Source organism: Triticum urartu, chromosome 7A (genome assembly GCF_056163025.1).
Source record: "Triticum urartu cultivar PI428250 chromosome 7A, HENAU_Tu73, whole genome shotgun sequence".
NCBI classification, from domain to species: Eukaryota; Viridiplantae; Streptophyta; class Magnoliopsida; order Poales; family Poaceae; genus Triticum; species Triticum urartu.
The window spans coordinates 723,889,104-723,914,443 of NC_141879.1; the positions used below are offsets into that span (position 1 = coordinate 723,889,104).

Below are 25,340 nucleotides of genomic sequence, written 5' to 3' on the forward strand. Positions count from 1 at the left end.
ATGATCGGTGCCAAGCCAGCTATGTTTGACGTTGCAAAGACGAGAAAGAGGCACACTGGCAACCGCACCCCATACGTTCGTTCAGCCTTCTCGGCTGTTCCATCAGGTTCTGCCTTCACCATGTACACCCCGGCTCGCCAAGGCCGTGTTTATGCCGTTGTTCCCATACCTGTAATTAAAAGTGCACGGGTCATGCCTGTGAGAACTTCCACTTAGCTCCCTGCCGCTGTTGGGGATGACCTTTGCATTAATCGGTATTTGTTTCAATTCAAATGGCAAAAACATGTCTGTAACAAGCTAGGCCATATGCCACATATTTTGTTAAGCATTTGATCGTGTAGCTGCAATGTGTAGATTTCAAGTATTGGAAGCAAGTTAAGGGGGGAGAGAGATGTCTTCGGGGAACAAGGAAATATTGATCAAGTCGGTGGCTCAAGCTAGTCCAACATGTTTTGAGCATATTCAGCACCTAGTAGATGGTGAAGAAAGTACAAAGGAAGATGGCCTAGTTGAATTGGCGCAAAATGATGCTGCCTAAGTCAAAGGGTGGTATCTGTTTACATCGTGTGCGTGCATTCAACCAAGAACTTCTAGCAAAACAAGTTTGGCGATTGCTTGATGCTCCGACGGGCTTATGTGCCTGATTGCGATAGGGAAAATAGTACCCCAGTGGGAATTTGTTGGATATAGTGTTTACCGGCAATGTGTCCGCTGTGTGGATAGCGGTAGAAAACGGGCTGGCGCTAGTCAAGGAAGGGATAATTTTACAGAGTTGATGACGGTATTTCCATGAAGACTTGGATCCTGTGAGGACCATCCTTCCGCCCCAGCGTGCTGAAGAGAGATTGCAGACTACACCGTGTTGCTTATTTTTTTGACGTGAATGGTGCATGGAAGTCTCACTATTTACAGGACCTCTTTTGACCCTTGGATGTGAGTCAAAATTTTAACATTCATGCCTCACACAGAAGACGCCAAGAATTTATTTACTACTAGGGAAAACCTTATGCACAGAGGATTATCAGTAGCGCTGGCTAAAACAAGGCGCTACTACTACCAAACAATAACGCGGGGAGAACAAGCCCGCTACTATTTATATAGTAGTAGTGCGGCCAAATAAAAAGCGCTACTACTATAACTGCCACACCGTTGGAGACAAGCTAGGTATAGTAGTAGTAGCGCCCGTCTACACACCGCGCTACTGCTAAGCAAATAGTAGTAGCGTGTTTTAAGGCGACAGCGCTGCAACTAAGAAAAGGAAAAGAAAAGAAAAAAGAAAAAGAAAATTAAAGAAAATGGAAAAAATGAAAGCAATAGCAGTAGCGCATGTTTATGAAAGCGCTGTAGCAACGTGTTTTCGCTACACGCGCTATATTTAACTTAGCAAAACTAGTAGCGCAGTCCACCAAACAGCACTATAGCTAAGTAGCTATAGCGCTGTTGCAGAAACTGCGTTGCCGTTATGTTTGACTTGCCCCTGCACGGGCGTCCCTCCTTCCCCCAATTCCTCATTCTTCTCGCGTCTCCTACCTCTCCCTCGCCGTCCCTGCTCCCTCGCCATCCTGCCTCCGTCACCGTCATCGGAGCCGCGCGTCGTCGCCGCCACCGGAGCCGCGCGCCCTCGACGCCCCCGGAGCCACCCTCGCCGTCGGAGCTGTTGTAGACGCCACTGAAGCCACCCTTGACGCCCTACCTGCCACTGTCTCCCCCGAGCACCTCCCTGCCACCGTCTCCTCCGAGCACCCTCTGTGTAAGCCCCCACCCTCCTCTCTAGGTTAATTTGCTAAGGTGAATTTAGTTATGAACCCTAGGTTTAAGCATGAACCCTAGGTTTTGGTATGAACCCTAGATAGCTAGGTTTTGGTATAAAACCTAGGTAGCTATTTTCATATATATAAAATTATCTAAGTATCAAATTAGGTCAGAAAATATTATTCTAGGAATTAGCTAGGTTAACTAGGTTAACTAGCTAGCTAGGTTACCTAAGTTAACTAGCTAGGTTAATTAGGTTAACTAGGTTTGCTAGGTTAGAGCAAAAATTTAACTAGGGCAGTAGGGTTTAGAGCAAAAATTTAGGTAGGGCAGTAGGGTTTAAATAGTGTTTTTGTTTTCATAGATGTTTTTCTTGAAAGAACAAACTGAAGAAAATGTTGCAGCAGTGCTGCTAGTAGTATATAGTCGTACTAGTAGATGTTAATTAGGTTAGGGCAGTAGTGGTACTAGTAGATGTTAATTAGATGTTTTTTAGTGAGGGTAGTAGGGTTTTACTAAGTTAATTAGGCTAGTAGCGCTACTGGTAGTAGTGGTACAATAGGTTAACTAGGTGAAGTTAAATGAATGACCTAAATGATTGAAATTAGTTAACTGGATTTTTTTATCTCATCATTATATAGCACTAAAGTTAACTAAGTTTTGTTCTGTTAGTAGTTAACTGAATTTTCTTCTACACTTAGGTTACTAGTGCTGCTAGTGGTAGTGGTACAGTGGGTTAATTAGGTGAAGTTAAATGAATGAAACTAGTAGTTAACTGTTTTTTTTTTCATTTCATTATAGAACACTAAAGTGAACTGAATTTTGTTCTATTAGTAGATAACTGAATTTTCTTCTACACTTAGTTTTTGAATTAGCTTGTGAAATTTCGACTTGTATCATAATTTTTGATTGTTCCATAATATTATTTTATCTGTTTTGGATGTTTTATATGCTATTTTATATTATTTTTGGGACTAACCTATTAACCCAGAGCACAGTGTCACTTTCTGTTTTTTTCCTTATTTTTGAGTTTCAAAGAAACGGAATACCAAACAAAGTCCAAACGGAATGAAACCTTTGTAATGATTTTTCATGGACCAGAAGACAACCAGGAGACTTGGAGATAAAGTGGAAGGAGCTACGAGGCAGCCACGAGGACGGAGGGCGCGCCCAGGGGATAGGATGCGCCCCCACCCTTGCGGGGCCCCCGTGACCCTCCTGGCCTAATTCTTTCGCCTATATATTCCCAAATATCCCCAAACCACCAGAGGCATCCACGAAAACACTTTTCCGCCACCGCAACGTTCTGTACCCATCAGATCCCATCTAGGGACCTTTTCTGGCTCCCTGCCGGAGGAGGATTCGAGCACGGAGGGCTTCTACATCAACTCTATTGCCCTTCCGATGAAGCGTGGGTAGTTTACCTCAGACCTATGGGTCCATAGCTAGTAGCTAGATGGCTTCTTCTCTCTCTTTGATTCTCAATACCATGTTCTCCTCGATGTTCTTGGATATCTATTCGATGTAATAATTTTTTGCGGTGTGTTTGCCGAGATCCGATGAATTGTGGATTTATGATCATCTTATCTATGAATATTATTTGAATATTCTCTGAATTCTTTTATGCATGATTTGATATCTTTGTAATTCTCTTTGAACTATCGGTTTGGTTTGGCTTTTTTGGGTTCAATCTTGCGGTGTCCTTTCCCAGTGACAGTAGGGGCAGCAAGGCACGTATCATATTTTTGCCATCGCGGATAAAAAGATGGGATTTTCATCATATTGCTTGAGTAAATTCCTCTTCATCATTCATCTTACTTAATGCATTACTCTGTTCTTAATGAACTTAATATTCTAGATGCTGGCAGGACTCGGTTGATATGTGGAGTAATAGTAGTAGATGCAGAGTCATTTCGGTCTACTTGACACGGATGTGATGCCTATGTTCATGATTATTGCCTTAGATATCGTCATAACTTTGTGCTTTTCTATCAATTGCTCGGCAGTAATCTGTTCACCCACCTTATTATTTGCTATCTTGAGAGAAGTCTCTAGTGAAACCTATGGCCCCCGGGTCTATTTTCCATCATATAAGTTTCTGTTTTCCATCATATTAGTTTCCGATCTACTATTTTACAACTCACAAAAAATATTCATTTATCTTAAAATATTTTACATGGATGTTAATGAACGAAAGGTGCTCTACCACATATTGTTGCTCCAAATACTTGGGCGCAGAGGACAGCAAGGCTAGCTTGAACACACGAGCGCTTGTAGCACACGTCACCAAGGACGATGAAAGGCTCCTGCCCCGACCCTGAACCTCACATCTAACACGTCGTCATGAATGCGCGTGGGAGAGCGGGCGCGAGCCCAACTGTAGGTAAGTTTGATTCACCAGTCTAGGTGGTCGGGTGGGACCAGGCCCGTCTCCTGAAATTTGCAGGCTAGGGCAAAATAAAATATTAGGCCCTATATTGTAAAAAATGCAATAACTACAGAACTAATAAAACTTAAACTTACTATTTTTTGTATATATGGAAGTGTCTGTTTCCTAACAAGATCCAATTATTTGATAATGGTAGTAACTTTTTACAAAATCCCACTATTATTCACAAAACGCCTGTTTCCTAACAAAATTATGATATCATAGAAGTACTTCTGAAGAAAATCCTAAACATCTAATGTATTTATTTGAAAACATATGTACAAAAACATCAGGAAGGATAATGGTATTGTTCCTTGCACCCATGTTAAAGTAAAGGGAACAAAAAAGGTATTCTGAATTATACTGCTTAGAACGCAAAAAGGCAGAAAAAAGGTTACTCAGGATTCGTGATTAGATGGAAACCCAACTATACATACTTCTCATTTGATGCTCTCGAATATATACCTCTCAAAATAAACCTCATCTCTATTTTAAACCAATGAGCTCTATTAGAAGAATGCATACTAGGTTGCTTTATGTTTGCAATATAATCTTGAAAGATTCATTAGATACTACATTACAACTTTATGATATATTGAAGTTAATGGACTGATGTGACTTGTTATCAGAATTATCATTGCCTATGTGAGCAAAAGTTTTTTCTATCCTAGCATTCACACTACATAAATTATTTGTTTATCATTTACCTATTCGAGGATGAGCATGAATTAAGTTTGGGATGCTAATACATCTCTAACGTATCTATAGTTTATGAAGTATTCATGCTATATTTACATCAATTATGTATGTGAAAGAGCATGGTTCCCCATGATTGGTTTTTCTAATTGATGACAGTCCCTATAAATAAACGGTTGCTTTGAGTATATTTTTTACTCCGGTGTTCATTGTACTGCCATGCCAAATGATGAATCGGATTGAAAGTTTCTCCATAAAAAAACTTAAGGCCAAAATAAGAGGGGACCTTATAAACCCGGATGAAGGGAGTACTTGTATGAAGTTTTGAATTTTCAAGAAATAACAATACACATGAGTAGAGACGAGTAGATTAGTTGGCTCTCTCCTGCTGCAGAAGTGCGAAATGTATTCATTCATAGTTTTGTTGCGCGGTCACATAGCGAGGCGCCCTCAGTTGCATGTGTTGAGTATCATGATTATTAGGAAAGTTAGGATAGCGTAGGATATTATTCTTTATTGCCTTGTACTCCAAGACGATCATGCACTCTTATATATATGCCCATGAGGCTCAAGCAATACATCAACTATTCCGCAACAATTCCTCTCTCTCCCTTCTAACATGGTCCGTTGGCTTGCCTCCGGATTCTTCTCCAGTCTCATCGTCTGCGTCGCTACCGTTGTGACTTCGGAGGGATGTTGAGTATCGTAATTATTAAGAAAGCTAGGATAGCATAGGATATTATTCTATCTTGCCTTGTACTCCAAGACGATCAGGTACTCCTATATATATGCCCATGGGGTGCAAGAAATACACCAACTATTCCGCAACAATCCCTGTCTATCCATTCTAACAGCGTGCATAATTAGTCTTCGCAAATGGCCGCCACCGTGAACTGAGTATAGCTCAGATGATTAGTTTGCTTATGGTTGAACCAGCTGATCAGGGTTTAGGTCCTAAGTTTGGTACTGGTTCTTGCATTTTTGTTTGAATTTGTTATAAGCGTTCTCATCCACTACCAAGGTGCTCATGATTATTTTATTAATCTCAAGATATTATGCCGGTTCGGTATCTCAGACAGTGGTGCTTATAGGATAGGATGATTGTATGTACGTTTATGTCCGCATTTGCATTGCTCGATGTTCAAATGACCGCCACCGAAAAGACAATACTCGCGTACACACTATGTTCAATCGGTGCGTCTGCCCTTTGCCGACCATGTCGATCTATGTGCGTGCGCGCATGGCTAGTGTTTTTGAGTTGTTTAAGTGCTTTGAAGAACAAGTACGGATACTTGATTTTTTTACATTTTATTAGTCCCACACGGGTAACTGTCATCGCTGGCGACACGCTTAAGAGGGGACGCGCGTGCACCTGTGCTGCCGGGCCTGGTGGCACGGGCCTGTCACCCCACGCTTCGGGGGGCAAAGAGTCGGCAAGGTAGGGCGATGCACTTTCCACGGCGACGGGCAGGACTGTAGTTCTCGGTGTCGGATTCCGGCGGGCACTCCATGGCGCTCGCGCTCGCACGTGGAGGTACGTCATGCGGGTCCGTCACGGACATAGCAATTGGCTGGCTACCACCCCGGCTACGTATGAGAACCGGTAGAATATGTTCGTCAACACCAAAAGCTAGCGCGTGCTCTGCTATTCTACATACTCTCAACAATCAATGGAATAATGGATATAGAAAAACAAACGAATCGTGATTTGTGAGGCAGACCTTTGAGGTTGACGGAGAGCAACGGTGGCACCTGCAGCTGCTGCACCCGCGGAGTTACCAGTGAATTTTCCGACAAGCGTTGCAACCACATAACAAAGATGCAGATTGACACCGCCTTCTAGAGTAGAAATTTGCCGACGTAGACTGGGAAGTGGAAGAAGACGTGAGGGGACCTACAACTATAAAGTACAGGAAGCGGACCGGTAATGAACCGCCGGCCGGCCGCTTGATTACCCGGTTAGTTAATCTTGTACGTGTGGGATAGTGGAAGATGTAAACGGTAGCAATAATGGCTGGCAGCGTGAAGAAGAAAGGAACTGATGCGTTGAGAACCCTTCTTCAGGGACAAAGCCAGCCAGCGATGCGATGATGTGGCTGCATGGCTGAGTTGACTAGGTGCATGTTAAGATGATTTGCAAACTGAATGGTGATGTGGCATGTTGATGATGTGGACAGTGTGCATGTTAAGAGAATTGGTAGTAGTGGGGATCAACTTCTTAAAAATGTAGGATGTAAGATAAGGCGATTGTTGGGATCCGACTTCTCCGAGGAGGCCCGCTCGTTGCCTGAGAATTTCTCCCCCACACTTGCAACTCTTTTTTCCTTTTTCGTTGAGTTGGTGCTCCCCATATGCAGGAGCTCTCTAAATGTAAATTTAGTGATGGATCAACCTATGGATGTAAGGAAGCGCATCCCACATGCAAGAGCACTCTAAAATACATTAGTGATGGACCAACCTATAAATGAAAAGACCGGCAACACACATGCATTCAAATTTCAAACAAGACGAGGTCGGCGCCATGGATGAAAAATTGCATCGATTTTAAAAACTTCGCCAAATCAAAATATGCTTTCGTCATTGTGTTCATTGTGATGAGATCTGCTTTGAAATTTGAGCCCATATGGGCATGTTCTGATGAATATTGTGGAAGAACTACTTTTACCATGAAAATCAAGTTCCCATTATGAACATGTTTCTTTGGCACATATCAATAAAGTTGAGACTTGTTTTGAAGCAAGTGTTCAATACAAACCTTACTTTTCTCTCACAAATAGGTAGGCCAACCGGGTGTTTGACACTATATTATCATTTGCACAATTTGCAGCTATATTATCATTTGCACAATTTTAAGAGACTGCACTTGTATTGTTTAAAAGAAATTAATGTGACGATAAGTAGCATGCAAGACAAATTTATTAATACAACTTTTCTTCAAAGAAACTAGTATATGGTCTAAAAACACAAAAGAAATTGAAATGCTATACAAGGACCCTACCTTTTTTGTGGGGTATACAAGCACCCTACCAACGACATGCACACTTGCGAACCCTCCCAAATCACATCCGAGCCCCCGCGTCATCCCTCCCGTGGGTGACTCGGGCGGCGGTGCGTGCCACCCTCCCCTCCCGCCACCCTCCCAAACCTTCGCAAAACCCCTCGTGGTGGCTTGCGGCGGGGCACGTTTTCTCTGATGCTCGGGGATGGCCGATGTGGGGTGGCCTATCAAGGCGGCGGCGGGCGAGCTCAGGGCTCGGTGGCACGGCGGCGACGTCCTCGCGACGGGCGAGCGGCGACGGGGTGGACCTCAGATTGGCGGTGGTGGCCATCTGCTCCGTCGGAGGTGGTCCGCCTGATGTTGGGTGGTCTGATCTCGAGATCCGTCATCTAGTCCCGGCCGCGAGTCGGGGAGACATAGTTGCCAGTGAAAAGCGAGCTGACAGTGGGCGATGGTGGTGTTCAACGCCATTACCTTGACGAACGCATCGTCGTGTAACTACTGTCGAGCTCCAGGGGAAACTCTAGGATCTCGTCTTATAGATCAGACAATGGCGGCATTGTGATGTTGTTTCTCTCTTGGGAGCATAGTTTGTGGAGCATCGCTGAAAGACAAAGGTAGGAGGCATGCAGAGGCTCCGTCTTGCATGGAGCTTCAGTGGAGATGTCAAGTCATGCCTGGACGACAGGTGCTACGCTATGTCATGCCTGTTCGGCAGGTACTACGCACGACCGATCTTCCAGTGTGTTCGTGTCTAGATGGACGAGCGTAGGGCGGTGGCATTGATTGTTCCCGGACTATAGCGCCACAAAACTCTTGTCTGCTAGGACTACGTCGGTATTTCCCCAAAGAGGAAGGGATGATGTAGCATAGTGAAGGTAGGTATTTCCCTCAGTGATTAAACCATGGTTACCGAACCAGTAGGAGAACCAAGAAACACAATGTAAACGTTACCTGCACACAAATAACAACACCTCGCAACCCGACGTCTTAAAGGGGTTGTCAATCCCTTTCGTGTAACGATGCCAGAAATTTGTAGTAGATTGAAATAATATATTGTAAATAAAATAAAGTGCAGAAAAGTATTTTTGTATTTTTGGTTCAATAGATCTGAATAAAATGCAAAGAAAAAGTAGATCGCAAGAAATATACGAGGAAGAAGACCCGGGGCCGTAGGTTTCACTAGTGGCTTCTCTCGAGAAAGATAGCAAACGATGGGTAAACAAATTACTATTGGGCAATTGATAGAACCTCAAATAATTATGACGATATCCAGGCAATGATCATTAGATAGGCATCACATCCAAGATTAGTAGACCGACTCCTGCCTGCATTAACTACTATTACTCCACACATCGACCGCTATCCAGCATGCATATAGTGTATTAAGTTCATGGAAAATGGAGTAATGCAATAAGAACGATGACATGATGTAGACAAGATCCGCTTATCTATTGCGTAGATATAGATCACATCTTTTTATCCTTAGTAGCAACGATACATACGTGTCAGTTCCCTTTCTGTCACTGGGATCAAGCACCGTAAGATCGAACCCACTACCAAGCACCTCTTCCCATTGCAAGATAAATAGATCAAATTGGCCAAACAAAACCCAAACATCGGCGAAGAAATATGAGGCTATAAGAGATCAAAGAAACTCAAATAACTTTCATGGATATAAAAATATATGACTGATCATAAACTCAATGTTCATCAGATCCAACAAACACACCGCAAAAAGAGTTACATCATATGGATCTCAAAGAGACCATTGTATTGAGGAACAAGAGAGAGGGAGAGAGAGAGAGAGAGAGATGAATCCATCTAGATACTAACTACGGACCCGAAGGTCTACAAAGAACTACTCACGTATCATTGGAGAGGCACCAATGAAGGTGGTGAACCCCATCCAAGATGGTGTCTAGATTAGATCTAGTGGTTCTGGACACTGCGGCGGCTGGATGGATATTTTGCCAACTCCCCTAGGGTTCTGATATTTTTGGGTTATTTATAGAGCAAAGAGGCGGTCCGGGGGCACCCGAGGTGGGCACAACCCACCAAGGCGCGCATGGGCCTCCTGGCGCACCCTGGTGGGTTGTCCCCTCCTCAGGACTCCACCCATGTGCAACCAGGGCCCACCATGTTCTTCCTATTCCATAAAAAATCTCCGTAAATTTTCGTGGCATTTGGACTCCGTATGATATTGATTTTCTGTGATGTAAAAAACACGGAAAAAACAGGAACTGGCACTTGGCACTATGTCAATAAGTTAGTACCAAAAATGATATAAAATGATTATAAAATATCAAAGAATGATAATATAATAGCATGGAACAATCAAAAATTATAGGTACGTTGGAGACATATCAACATCCCCAAGCTTAACTCCTACTCGTCCTTGAGTAGGTAAGTGATAAAAACAAATTTTTTGATGTGGAGTGTTGTTTAACATGTCATATCATATTATTTTCTTTATACCATGGACATTTGGACTTTTTATGTGATTCAAAGCAATAGTCTACTTTTGACATAGTAATTTAGATACTCAAGCATATCAACAAGCAACCATGTCTTTCAAAATATCAATGCTAAAATAAGTTATCCCTACAAAATCATATAGTCTTGTCATGCTCTGTCTTCTTAACACAAAGTATTTATCATGCACAACCCCGATGACAAGCCGAGCAATTGGTTCATACTTTTTAACGCGCTTCCGCTTTTTCAACTCTTACGGAATACATGAGCGCAAGCCATGGATATAGCACTAGGGGTGGAATAGAGTATGATGATAGGGGTAAATATAGAGAAGACAAAAAGGTAAGAAAGTCTCACATAGATGCGGCTAACCAACGGGCTATGGAGGTGCCCATCAATCGATATCAATGTGAGCAGTACGGATTGCCATGCAACGGATGCACTAAGAGCTATAAGTGTATGAAATCTCAATATGAAAACTAAGTGGGTGTGCATCTAATTTTATAATGAAAATTTCCCACTAGGATATGAAAGTGACAACATAGGATACTCTCCATATGAAAAACAAGGTTCTACTTTGAAGCACAAGTGTGGTAAAGGATACTAACAATGCCCCTTCTCTCTTTGTTTATTTTTTTCTTTTTTTTCTTTTCTCTCATTGTCCGGAGTCTCATCCCGACTTGTGGGGGAATCATAGTCTCCATCATCCTTTCCTCACTACTATGTCAGGTATATTATCATGCAAAGCAATATGACAATGAATGCTCGAGTCATCAAACGGAAGCGGTGGAAGTTGCATGACAATATATCTCGGAATGGCCATGGAGAAGCCTTAATAGGTAGGTCTGGTGGCTGTTTTGAGGAAGATATAGTAATCTTATGTGTGATAGAGTGTATCATATCACGGGTTTTGGATGCACCTGCCAAGTTTGCACTGACTCTCGAGGTGAGAAAGGGCAATGCACAGTACTGTCGACGCTAGCAAATTGCGAAAAGGTAAGAGTGCGTATAATCCATGGACTCACATTAGTCATAAAGAACTCATATACGTACTCCCCCCAAGCTTAGGCTTTTGGCCTAAGTTGGTCTATGGCTGCGGCTGGCCTGGCGGATATCCAAAGTAATAGTTAGGGTCGTACTATGAAGAAGCCTTGGATTGCCATTGGTTGGCAATCACTTCCGGATCCCACTGGTAATCAGACTATCGTGGAGGATCAAATTGTGGTTCCGGCTCTGGCTCTGTAGCTGATGTAAGGTTCCGGTAGGCGTGAATGGCCTCCAACGGAACAAGATACTTGCCTGCAGACAAATCAAACAAGGAAGGAGCAGGCAAGGTAATAGTCTTAGGATAGTTTTTACCAAATATTAATTTGTACTTAAGCGCCTTTTCCCTATTCTTAACAATAAAATCCTTTGCTACCATACTCTTATAATCTAGATAAATAGGAGGTAGCAACTTCTCCTTCTCACAATGCCTAATAGGTATGTTAAAGTGTGCAGCGAGGCGCGAGGCGAAGATGCCTCAAAGGACAGGGCCCTTAGAACCGCTTTGCAACAATAGCGCCCATACTAAATGTGTCATCACGGAACAAGGCATGGCACAAAATAACAATATCAGGGGCACTAAGGTTTCCACAGTTTCCGCGCCCAATTAAGCATCTACTAGCAAATATAGCAAAGTAACGTAGAACAGGAAAGTGTATGCTAGTAATTCGTGCGTCGGAAACCTTCCTCGTTTCCCCTACAGTAATGGTATCAATAAACCCATCCACATCATCACGATGTGGTTCCTCTACGCTGCCCTCGAAAGGGATCAAACAAACCCGATAAAAGTCATGAAGTGACATCTCCTTATGCTCATCATATAAATAAAATTCCACCGTAGGTGGTGAGCTCCTAGCATGGAAATGAAAGTTTTGCACAAAGATATTGGTGAGTAAGAGATACTGTTCGCGTTGATCGTGGAGGAAGGCGTTGAGGCCTGCATTCTCAGCCAATTCATAGAAATCATCATCAATCCCGGCTGCTCTCAAGAAATCATCACAAGGCCATTCACATGGCCGAACCTCCGCGGTGCGAGGAAGATTATATTTGGGTCTCTTATCCTCCTCACTTTGCTTATCCTTTGAGCTTCGGCTCGATGAGCCCCTCAAAAATCTCTTCATATTTTTCTGAAAATTTCTGAAATTTTAAGTAACTTCAAAATAAAAGTGAACCAAACTCAACAAAATTGATAGCAACTACTCATACAAGTGCCTAGAGGCAATATCATGCATCAAAACTACTTTTGACCATATAAATTTGACATGCAAGCTCAATAACAGGGTCACCTAAGCAGCAAAAATATGCAATGAATAAAGCACTAACAAAAACTAATTGGACCATTGGAGGAGTCACATACCAACGAACAATCCCCCAAAGCAGTTTTTTGAATGGAGCTTTGAGCAAGGAGCTTGGACTAGGGTTTGAGCTGGTTAGTGATGTTTGTGGGAGGAAGAAAAAGTGTGTGGTAGCTGGAATTAGTGGAGGGGAGCCCCGTGGGCCCATGAGGCAGGGGGCACGGCCAGGGGGGTAGGGCGCGCCCTGGACCCTCATGGCTAGGTGCTTGCTCCCCTGCTATGTTCTGAGTGCCAGATATTCTCAAATATTCCGGAAAAAATCATATTTAAATTTCAGGGCATTTGAAAAACTTTTATTTCCGAAGTATTTTTTATTGCACGGATAATTGAGAAAATAGACAGAATATACTATTTTTGCTTTATTTCATATAAATAACAGAAAGTAAAAAGAGGTTACAGAGAGTTGTGTTTTCTAAATTCATCCATCTCATGCTCATCAAAAGGAATCCACTAACAAGGTTGATCAGGTCATGTTAACAAACTCATTCCGAATAATATGGAACCAGAGAATTTTCGAATAACAGTAGGTTACCTCAACAGGGATATGCATGTCCCCAACAATAAGAATATCATATTTCTTCTTGACAGTAGGAAGAGGAAATTCAAAACCTCCAACAGTAATTGTTGAAATTTTTCCAATAGAATTGATACTGTGGACTTGAGGTTGTTTCCTCAGAAAATGTACCATATGCTCATTACCATTAACATGAAAAGTGACATTTCCTTTGGTGTAATCAATAATAGCCCCTGCAGTATTCAAAATGGTCTTCCAAGAATAATAGACATACTATCGTCCTCGGGAATATCAAGAATAATAAAGTCCGTTAAAATAGTAACGTTTGCAACCACAACAGGCACATCCTCACAAATACCGACAGGTATAACAGTTGATTTATCAGCCATTTGCAAAGATATTTCGGTAGGTGTCAACTTATTCAAATCAAGTCTACGATATAAAGAGAGAGGCATAACACTAACACCGACTCCAAGATCACATAAAGTAGTTTTAACATAGTTTCTTTTAGTGGAGCATGGTATAGTTGGTACTCCGGGATCTCCTAGTTTCTTAGGTATTCCACCCTTAAATGTATAATTAGCAAGCATGATGGAAATTTCAGCTTCCGGTATCTTTCTTTTATTAGTAACAATATCTTTCATGTATTTAGCATAAGGATTCATTTTAAGCATATCAGTCAAACACATACGCAAGAAGATAGGTCTAATCATTTCAGCAAAGCGCTCAAAATCGTCATCATCCTTTTTCTTGGATGGTTTAGGAGGAAAATGAATGGGTTTCTGAACCCATGGTTCTCTTTCTTTACCGTGCTTCCTAGCAACAAAGTCTCTCTTATAATAACGTTGATTCTTTGATTGTGGGTTATCAAGATCAACAACAGGTTCAATCTCTACTTCATTATCATTACTAGGATGAGCATCAGCATGAACATCATTATTAACATTATCACTAGGTTCATGCTCATTACCAGATTGTGTTTCAGCATCAGAAATAGAGATATCATTCGGATTCTCAGATGTGTCTACAACAGGTTCACTAGAAGCATGCAAAGTCCTATCATTTTTCTTCTTCTTCCTCTTAGAAGGACTAGGTGCATCAACATTAGTTCTCTGAGAATCTAACTCAATTCTCTTAGGATGGCCTTCAGGATACAAAGGTTCCTGAGTCATTTTAGCACCTCTAGTCATAACTCTAACAGCATTATCATTTTTCTTACTATTCAATTCATTGAGCAAATCATTCTGAGCTTTAAGTACTTGTTATACTTGAGTGGTAACCATAGAAGCATGTTTACTAATAAGTTTTAGTTCACCTTTAATATTAGCCATATAATCACCCAAGTGTTCAAGCATATCAGCGTTGTGTTTTAATTCTCTACCAAAGTAAGCATTGAAGTTTTTTGTTTAACCATAAAGTCATCAAACTCATCCAAGCATGGGCTAGCAAACTTAGTAAATGAGATTTCAGCTTTATCATATCTATAGAGAATTTACCTTTACTACCTATGTCGGGTTATCAAGACCACGTACTTCTTCAACAGGCGGTAGATTAAGACCATGTATTTCTTCAATAGGAGGTAAATTCTTAACATCTTCAGCTTTAATACCTTTTTCTTTCATAGATTTCTTTGCCTCTTGCATATCTTCAGGGCTGAGAAATAGAATACCCCTTTTCTTCGGAGTTGGCTTAGGAGTTGGTTCAGGAATTGGATCAGGAATTGGATCAGGAAGTGTCCAATTATTTTCGTTGGTCAACATATTATCCAATAGAATTTCAGCTTCATCTGGTGTTCTTTCCCTGAAAACACAACCAACACAACTATCCAGGTGGTCTCTGGAAGCATCAGTTAGTCCATTATAAAAGATATCAAGTATTTCATTTTTCTTAAGAGGATGATCAGGAAAAGCATTAAGTAATTGGAGAAGCCTCCCCCAAGCTTGTGGGAGACTCTCTTCTTCAATTAGCACAAAATTATATATTTCCCTTAAAGCAGCTTGTTTCTTCTGAGCGGGGAAATATTTAGCAGAGAAGTAATAAATCATATCTTGGGGACTACGCACACAACCAGGATCAAGAGAATTAAACCATATCTTAGCATCACCCTTTAATGAGAATGGAAATAATTTAAGGATATAATAGTAGCGAGTTTCTCTTCATTAGTGAACAGGGTGGCTATATCATTTAATTTAGTAAGATGTGCCACAACAGTTTCAGATTCATACCCATAGAAAGGATCAGATTCAACTAAAGTAATTATCTCTGGATCAACAGAGAAATCATAATTTTTATCAGTAACAAAGATAGGTGAAGTAGCATAAGAAGGATCATATTTCATTCTAGCATTCAGAGTTTTTTGTTTCAGCTTAGCTAATAATTTCTTAAGATCACTCCTATCCTTGCGAGAAAGAAAATTTCTAGCAGTTTCTTCATCCATAACATAGTCCTCAGGGACAACAGTTAATTCATATCTACGGGGAGAATCTTCATCATCACTTTCATCAATATTCTCAGTTTCAATAATTTCATTCTCTCTAGCCCTAGCAAGTTGTTCATCAAGAAATTCACCAAGTGGCACAGTAGTATCAAGCATAGAAGTAGTTTCATCATAAGTATCATGCATAGCAGAAGTGGCATCATCAATAACAGGCGACATATAAGAATTAATAGCAGAAGCAGGTCTAGGTGTCGCAAGCTTACTCAAAATAGAAGGTGAATCAAGTGCAGAGCTAGATGACAGTTCCTTACCTCCCCTCGTAGTTGAGGGATAAATCTTGGTTCTTGGATATTTCTAGTTCTTCATAAAGATAAGCAGATATAAATCCCAAGTGACTCAAAGAATATAGCTATGCTCCCCGGCAACGGCGCCAGAAAATAGTCTTGATAACCTACAAGTATAGGGGATCGCAACAGTTTTTGAGGGTAGAGTATTCAACCCAAATTTAGTGATTCGAGACAAGGGGAGCCAAAGAATATTCTCAAGTATTAGCAATTCAGTTGTCAATTCAACCTCACCTGGAAACTTAATATCTACAGCAAAGTATTTAGTAGCAAAGTAATATGATAGTAGTGGTAATGGTAGCAAAAGGTAACGGTATCAAAAGTAATATTTTTGGTGTTTTGTAGTGATGATAACAATAGCAACGGAAAAGTAAATAAGCGAAGAACAATATATGGAAAGCTCGTAGGCAATGGATCGGTGACAGAGAATTGTGCCGGATGCGGTTCATCATGTAATAGTCATAACCTAGGGTGACATAGAACTGGCTCCAATTCATCAATGTAATGTAGGCATGCATTCCGAATATAGTCATACGTGCTTATGGAAAAGAACTTGCATGACATCTTTTGTCCTACCCTCCCATGGCAGCGGGGTCCTATTGGAAACTAAGGGATATTAAGGCCTTTTTTAATAGAGTACCGGAACAAAGCATTAACACATAGTGAATACATGAACTCCTCTAACTACGGTCATCACCGGGAGTGGTCCCGATTATTGTCACTTCAGGGTTGCCGGATCATAACACATAGTAGGTGACCATAGACTTGCAAGATAGGATCAAGAACTCTCATGTATTGATGAAAACATAATAGGTTCAGATCTGAAATCATGGCACTCGGGCCCTAGTGACAAGCATTAAGCATAGCAAAGTCATAGCAACATCAATCTCAGAACATAGTGGATACTGAGGATCAAACCGTAACAAAACTAACTCGATTACATGATAAATCTCATCCAACCCATCACAGTACAGCAAGCCTACGATGGAATTACTCATGCACGACGGTGAGCATCATGAAATTGGTGATGGAGGATGGTTGATGATGACGATGGCGACGGATTCCCCTCTCTGGAGCCCTGAACGGACTCGAGATCAGCCCTCCCGAGAGAGTTTAGGGCTTGGCGGCGACTCCGTATCATAAAACGCGATGAATCCTTCTCCCTGGTTTTTCTCTCCCCGAAAGTGAATATATGGAGTCAGGGTTGAGGTCGGTGGAGCGTCAGGGGGGCCACGAGGCAGGGGGCGCGCCTAGGGGGGTAGGGCGCGCCCAGGGGGGGTAGGGCGCGCCTCCTACCCTCGTGGACAGGTGGAGGCCCCCCTGACGTGGATCTTCCTTCCAGTATTTTTTATATATTCCAAAATAACTCTCCGTTGATTTTCATGTCATTCCGAGAACTTTTATTTCTACACAAAAATAATACCATGACAATTCTGCTGAAAACAGCGTCAGTCCGGGTTAGTTCCATTCAAATCATGCAACTTAGAGTCCAAAACAAGGGCAAAAGTGTTTGCAAAAGTAGATACGATGGAGACGTATCAGTGGCTTGATGTATATATGTTCTTATTAGACCTTTGTTGAATAATTAATAAAGATGACTGTATGCATCGATTGATGCAGAGGCCAGGGGTTTAACCTCCTTTTCCAAAAAACACCCTACGAACGCCTCTAGGCCATTCTCCCTCCTGTCCTCTCATTGCCCCTCCACTGGTGGGCCGCAAAGACCCGGCAGGGAGTTTCATGTGCATCACGGCTCACCTGGTGATGCAGGCGTGATAGTGTTGTGTGGCACTCTCAATGGAGTGGTGCGAGCGTGCATTGGGCGCGGAGGTGCATGCTATGCTGGGATGCTGGCTAGGCCCGACTGGGTGCGTTTGTGGTAGTGACAGCCGTTGGGTAAGGATGTGGCCCAGCAAGTGTTCAACAACCATGCCTTCAAGAAGGAATAATGATCAAGGGCTATTGCCAATGGATCCAACCATCAAAGGCCAGATTCTATGTTTTCATCCAGAAGAGCAAGTACAAACATATCTGGTCAATGACTTAAATACGGTAACAACGCAAGATCATCATTGCTAGATATAACCCACTAGGGTGAGACCTTGGGGTTTCACCACCAAGCTTGAGAACATGTTCACCACCAAATCGGGTCAATCGTATGTTGTCGCCGCCATTTTTCTATGATCCCAACAACTATAGGTGCTTGGCTAGAAATTCCGCCGTTGCCACTGCACAACCATGCCTTTTTGTCAAGCCGCTATCGTAGATCACATCTCAATGCCGAAGGCAAGCTTGTCAGTGTGAGAGCAACCGCACTTCACAAAGGAGCCTTTCGACTGCATCCAATAACCTCTTCAGAACGAGCTGCCGACAGTAGGAACTATATTTAGAGAGATGAACCATAACCAAGAGCCATCAGTGGATGCCGCAATCCGCAGATGGGCAATGCTAGACTAATGGAAGTATTCTCATAGGATTTCTGTTACGGACTTACGGAAGAGTTGTGGTTGGAGAAGATTAGGGAAGAGAGGCCCACCAGCGAAAATCAAGGAGGGTTGGTTGGTGAGAGAGCAGCCCGTAAAACCAGTCCATACTAGAATTCCGTAGGTGTAGCATTTTTGTCCGCAGATCGAGCGAGATAGCACCACCACACATATTAACTTGCAGCGTCGTCCTAGGGAACCGATCGGAGGAGAGACTACCGCACCGGTGTGACCTCGCCGATTGCCCACAAGGGTACCAGCTGATGAGGCGGCCGCATGCTTGCCGCTCCGTCTTCCTGTCTCGGAACTGCGGTGTTACCATGATCTGCCCACTCCAACTTGAAGCGCCGACTAAGGAAAAGTATACTGTATGTACGCATATACATCAGCAAGTCAAACAATGAAAAGTTGTGCCATGAAAGTTATACCCTATGTATACCAGTAGTTGTTCGTGCAGAATAGTAGGACCTAGCTAGCTATGATGGTTGTCACTATACATTGTCAATCGTTCTTTCTATCGCTTCGGGATTTTTCTTTTTGTTCCTTTGCTAGCGTGCTTCTTTGTGTGTGTTGGCTGTGTGCATCTTAGTTATGCAAAGGTCGGGTGTAGCTCATTATAATTGTATCCCTTAATGCTATATTTTGAGTCAATAAAGCCACTCTTTATCGAAAAAAGCTAAGACCCGCCAGATTAACTCTCAAAAGACTTGTCCTGAGTTGAACGACAAGGTCAAGGAAATTACACATGATCCAGCTTTTGTTGCAGAATATCATGTTCACAGCGGGAGTAGTACATTTCGTGCCGTTTACTAGCTAGAGCAAAAGAAATGTAAACTTCATTAGTCATTGTGTGCCTTTCTTCTAGCTACTAATAAATATAGTTTGAAAGATATATCTATGGAAGAGATGATCACAACACATACATGTGACGTTCTAAAAAAACACATACATGTGACCAGTCTCAATTGCGACTAGAAATATATTTCATATGTGGTTTGTACATCGTGTTCAGAGAACTGAGCATTAATTTTAATTCACTTCCAATAATTTTTGTCCACTTTCTGCACCGTGTGCAGAAAGTCAGTACATGCAAACTTGGCATCGCTTAATCCAGCGGTTATGCATATGTACTAAAGTTAATACAAAGTTGAGTCATCTATTTTGGAATGAAGGGAGTATACAAGACCACTTAATCTTGTCTCGAGTCAAACAAACTGTTTTTTGTTTGACCATGTTTAGTAAAAAATATCAGCATCTGCTCTATCAGGTACTGTACATGTCAGATATTTTTTCCTGTGAACTTGATAGTTTGACTTATACAAAGAGAAGATTAAATGGCCTTGTATACATAGACGGAAGGAGTACTAATCGACGCATAACACACTAGACCGCAGTGAACATATGTACATTACGTGGCATCTGCTTTTTTCTCAGCATTTTTTATCCAAAATGTGAGTTTGCTAAAGTTTCTTTGGCCATCTCCCTGTGACCTTGCGTGAATGCAGATCAACCTAGACCTCATGCCCCATCATCAAGCAATAGGAATGGGTAGTCATCAGCAAGTCCAAGGGGGCATGATAAGGAGTCTCACGGTGCCGGAAAACCGAAGTCTGCAGGAACAAAAAACAAGTGAACTATATAGTTTCATACTCATGGATGGTAACAATTTATTGTTCTACTTATGTACATACTGCACACGTCAAACACTTTGTCTTATTCAAACCAATCTTGTTTTTTCTGAGGCAAGCTACGATGTGTGTAGCAGTTCAATTAGGCGAAGCATCGAAAAGATCACAGCCGTCTGATCTTCGATCGACATACTCTGTCTCTAAAACAATGAATACTAGTATATGTGTATTGTACTCTCTGATAAGTTGATTGTAATTAAGTCGCTACGTAGGGAACTAAGAGGAATATATGAATCAGTTACATGTAAAGGTTTGTAATTGACTCTCAACGAATTTGCATGCTGCCCCTAGTCCATATGTATCTTGTGTTGTATTGAGTTCACATATATTGTATTTCGGATTTGGGGTTGTACTAATAAGTATTCGAGTGTGTGCAACTCACAGCAATTATTCGTTTATCTTAAAATATTTTACATGGATGTTAAGGAACTAAAGGTGCTCTACGATATGTTGTTGCTCCAAATACTTGGGCGCAGGGGACAGCAAGGCTAGCTAGAACACACGAGCACTTGCAGCACACGTCAGCAAGGACGATGAAAGGCTCCTGCCCTGGCCCTGAACCTCACATCTAACACGGCGTTATGAATGCGCACGGCAGAGCGGGTGCCAGCCCAACTGTAGGTAAGTTTGATTCTTCATTCTAGGTGGTCGGGTGGGACCAGGCCCGTCTCCTGAAATTTGCAGGCCAGGGCAAAATGAAATATTAGGCCCTATATTGTACAATATGCATATAACTATAGAACTAATAAAACTTAAACTTTGTGTTTTTGTAAAACATTAATGCATGATTTTTCTGTTTTGTAAACCGAGCAAGAATCATGTGAATGAACTCCTATTCTCGAGATAACAACATAGAAAACACCAAACCTTAATTCGAACGAGCTACTATCTTAAAAAATTTGGAGCATGACAACCTGAGCAACTCGCCAACTGTCTTGCCCAAACAATTTGACTGTAGCGCAAAAGATGAAAATAACAAAATTAGTGTAATGATGCACGTGTACACAAAAGTTAAAAAAATTGTTGAATATAACTTTTGCCAAGATAAACTGGTGGTTTTATTTAATATTTTGCATACTTTTTAACAACTATTCTCAATATACAGACCAGAACAACTTGGTCAGACCGTACTGATTATAACTATTTGAGTATCTGTACCTCTCAAATGATTATAACTATTTGAGTAGCTTCGATGATGTGAGTAGTAGTTAGCAGACTCAAACTTGCAAACACTAACCAGTATGCAATTACTATATACCCAGCTTCTTACCAAGTAACATCTCTTGCATGCAGATTGATAGTTATATTGGGAACGTGACGACTGAGATTGCGAAGAACGTGGGGAAGCTACAGAGGCTAGGTGTGAGAAAGGTACTAGTGAACAACATGCATCCCATTGGCTGCACGCCTTTGCGGACTAGTGCGAACAACTACACGACATGCGACCTTCTGGCAAACTATGCCGCAACTGTGCACAACAACAATATAGAACACCTGATGGGGAACAAGAATAATGCCCACATGCTGGACCTCTACACTGCCTTCACTGACATCGTTAATCACGCCCCGGGTAAGTACTCGTACTTTATATGTCTGCACGCGCATGATGAAAATTAAGTCTGGTTTCACATGTATGCACTTTATTCAACGTCTGTTGGAACTGTGTGTATGCAGGTGAAGGGTCGGAGCAGTCAAACAATTTCAAGCGCAAGCTGACACCTTGCTGTGAGGCTTCCACCAAGCTGGGGTACTGTGGACAGGTTAGCCCTTCAGGGAAGCGCCTCTACAGCCTATGCAAGAATCCTGCCAAGAATTTCTACTGGGATGAGACTTACCCGACGACCGCTGGGTGGGAAGCTGTTACAGAGGCACTAGAAGAACCTTTGAGGGAGTTCCTAGATCGGGACTATGTTCCATGATTTCTTTGTAATTTAGGTTTGGATCGATCCGTTGCTTGTTGGTGCAATATCTTTTTGTTAGGTTAGCCTAGATAGTATTCATATTTAGGAAGAAACTTGTGAGTTTTTATAGCCTTGTATTCCATGAAATTTTGTCTAGTGAGCTTAATGTTTTAAGAAAGTTTGTCATACTATATATGTTGAATCTAGCATGGATCTATTTGAGGAGCACGGGGGAGTTGCAGCAAACGAGAAGGTGCTTGGATGATGGGTTCTATTTGAGTAAAGAGTAGATATATAGCTCTGCATGTGCGATCTTTGGTCTCAAAGACTGCGGCTTAGTCGATTGAGGTAACGCTCCACACCTAGTGGTAGCACGGGTATGATCGGTGCCAAGCCAGCTATGTTTGACGTTGCAAAGACGAGAAAGAGGCACACTGGCAACCGCACCCCATACGTTCGTTCAGCCTTCTCGGCTGTTCCATCAGGTTCTGCCTTCACCATGTACACCCCGGCTCGCCAAGGCCGTGTTTATGCCGTTGTTCCCATACCTGTAATTAAAAGTGCACGGGTCATGCCTGTGAGAACTTCCACTTAGCTCCCTGCCGCTGTTGGGGATGACCTTTGCATTAATCGGTATTTGTTTCAATTCAAATGGCAAAAACATGTCTGTAACAAGCTAGGCCATATGCCACATATTTTGTTAAGCATTTGATCGTGTAGCTGCAATGTGTAGATTTCAAGTATTGGAAGCAAGTTAAGGGGGGAGAGAGATGTCTTCGGGGAACAAGGAAATATTGATCAAGTCGGTGGCTCAAGCTAGTCCAACATGTTTTGAGCATATTCAGCACCTAGTAGATGGTGAAGAAAGTACAAAGGAAGATGGCCTAGTTGAATTGGCGCAAAATGATGCTGCCTAAGTCAAAGGGTGGTATCTGTTTACATCGTGTGCGTGCATTCAACCAAGAACTTCTAGCAAAACAAGTTTGGCGATTGCTTGATGCTCCGACGGGCTTATGTGCCTGATTGCGATAGGGAAAATAGTACCCCAGTGGGAATTTGTTGGATATAGTGTTTACCGGCAATGTGTCCGCTGTGTGGATAGCGGTAGAAAACGGGCTGGCGCTAGTCAAGGAAGGGATAATTTTACAGAGTTGATGACGGTATTTCCATGAAGACTTGGATCCTGTGAGGACCATCCTTCCGCCCCAGCGTGCTGAAGAGAGATTGCAGACTACACCGTGTTGCTTATTTTTTTGACGTGAATGGTGCATGGAAGTCTCACTATTTACAGGACCTCTTTTGACCCTTGGATGTGAGTCAAAATTTTAACATTCATGCCTCACACAGAAGACGCCAAGAATTTATTTACTACTAAGGAAAACCTTATGCACAGAGGATTATCAGTAGCGCTGGCTAAAACAAGGCGCTACTACTACCAAACAATAACGCGGGGAGAACAAGCCCGCTACTATTTATATAGTAGTAGTGCGGCCAAATAAAAAGCGCTACTACTATAACTGCCACACCGTTGGAGACAAGCTAGGTATAGTAGTAGTAGCGCCCGTCTACACACCGCGCTACTGCTAAGCAAATAGTAGTAGCGTGTTTTAAGGCGACAGCGCTGCAACTAAGAAAAGAAAAAGAAAAGAAAAAAGAAAAAGAAAATTAAAGAAAATGGAAAAAATGAAAGCAATAGCAGTAGCGCATGTTTATGAAAGCACTGTAGCAACGTGTTTTCGCTACACGCGCTATATTTAACTTAGCAAAACTAGTAGCGCAGTCCACCAAACAGCACTATAGCTAAGTAGCTATAGCGCTGTTGCAGAAACTGCGTTGCCGTTATGTTTGACTTGCCCCTGCACGGGCGTCCCTCCTTCCCCCAATTCCTCATTCTTCTCGCGTCTCCTACCTCTCCCTCGCCGTCCCTGCTCCCTCGCCATCCTGCCTCCGTCACCGTCATCGGAGCCGCGCGTCGTCGCCGCCACCGGAGCCGCGCGCCCTCGACGCCCCCGGAGCCACCCTCGCCGTCGGAGCTGTTGTAGACGCCACTGAAGCCACCCTTGACGCCCTACCTGCCACTGTCTCCCCCGAGCACCTCCCTGCCACCGTCTCCTCCGAGCACCCTCTGTGTAAGCCCCCACCCTCCTCTCTAGGTTAATTTGCTAAGGTGAATTTAGTTATGAACCCTAGGTTTAAGCATGGACCCTAGGTTTTGGTATGAACCCTAGATAGCTAGGTTTTGGCATGGACCCTAGCTAAGTCCAAACGGAATGAAACCTTTGTAATGATTTTTCATGGACCAGAAGACAACCAGGAGACTTAGAGATAAAGTGGAAGGAGCTACGAGGCAGCCACGAGGACGGAGGGCGCGCCCAGGGGATAGGACGCGCCCCCACCCTTGCGGGGCCCCCGTGACCCTCCTGGCCTAATTCTTTCGCCTATATATTCCCAAATATCCCCAAACCACCAGAGGCATCCACGAAAACACTTTTCCGCCACCGCAACCTTCTGTACCCATCAGATCCCATCTAGGGACCTTTTCTGGCTCCCTGCCGGAGGAGGATTCGAGCACGGAGGGCTTCTACATCAACTCTATTGCCCTTCCAATGAAGCGTGAGTAGTTTACCTCAGACCTATGGGTCCATAGCTAGTAGCTAGATGGCTTCTTCTCTCTCTTTGATTCTCAATACCATGTTCTCCTCGATGTTCTTGGAGATCTATTCGATGTAATAATTTTTTGCGGTGTGTTTGCCGAGATCCGATGAATTGTGGATTTATGATCAGCTTATCTATGAATATTATTTGAATATTCTCTGAATTCTTTTATGCATGATTTGATATCTTTGTAATTCTCTTTGAACTATCGGTTTGGTTTGGCCAACTAGACTGGTTTTTCTTGCAATGGGAGAAGTGCTTAGCTTTGGGTTCAATCTTGCGGTGTCCTTTCCCAGTGACAGTAGGGGCAGCAAGGCACGTATCATATTTTTGCCATCGAGGATAAAAAGATGGGATTTTCGTCATATTGCTTGAGTAAATTCCTCTTCATCATTCATCTTACTTAATGCATTACTCTGTTCTTAATGAACTTAATATTCTAGATGCTGGCAGGACTCTGTCGATATGTGGAGTAATAGTAGTAGATGCAGAGTCGTTTCGGTCTACTTGACACGGATGTGATGCCTATGTTCATGATTATTGCCTTAGATATCGTCATAACTTTGTGCT

General features: G+C 42.5%; 2 protein-coding genes across 2 annotated transcripts in view; both read left to right on the top strand.

The window, feature by feature from the left end:
• LOC147962276 (GDSL esterase/lipase At5g03610-like) lies at positions 1-22,317 on the top strand. The gene is made up of 4 exons (XM_087534126.1): positions 1-198; positions 21,364-21,411; positions 21,508-21,784; positions 21,889-22,317. The coding sequence occupies exons 1-4, from the start codon at positions 1-3 to the stop codon at positions 22,131-22,133; spliced, it is 768 nt and encodes a 255-aa protein (XP_087390252.1). The 3' UTR covers positions 22,134-22,317.
• Positions 22,318-22,494: 177 nt separating this feature from the next.
• LOC147962277 (GDSL esterase/lipase At5g03610-like) overlaps positions 22,495-25,340 on the top strand; it is a 30,698-nt gene continuing 27,852 nt past the window's right edge. Inside the window, exon 1 of the mRNA XM_087534127.1 lies at positions 22,495-22,692. Within this exon, the coding sequence (XP_087390253.1) occupies positions 22,495-22,692 (198 nt within the window). The remainder of the gene's footprint in view (positions 22,693-25,340) is intronic.

Coding starts and splice junctions, on each gene's coding strand:
- LOC147962276 (XM_087534126.1), top strand. CDS start 1: ATGATCGGTGCCAAGCCAGCTATGTTTGACGTTGCAAAGACGAGAAAG. Junction 21,412..21,507: donor ATTTGAGTAGCTTCGATGAT/GTGAGTAGTAGT, acceptor TCTTGCATGCAG/ATTGATAGTTATATTGGGAA. Junction 21,785..21,888: donor CATCGTTAATCACGCCCCGG/GTAAGTACTCGT, acceptor GTGTGTATGCAG/GTGAAGGGTCGGAGCAGTCA.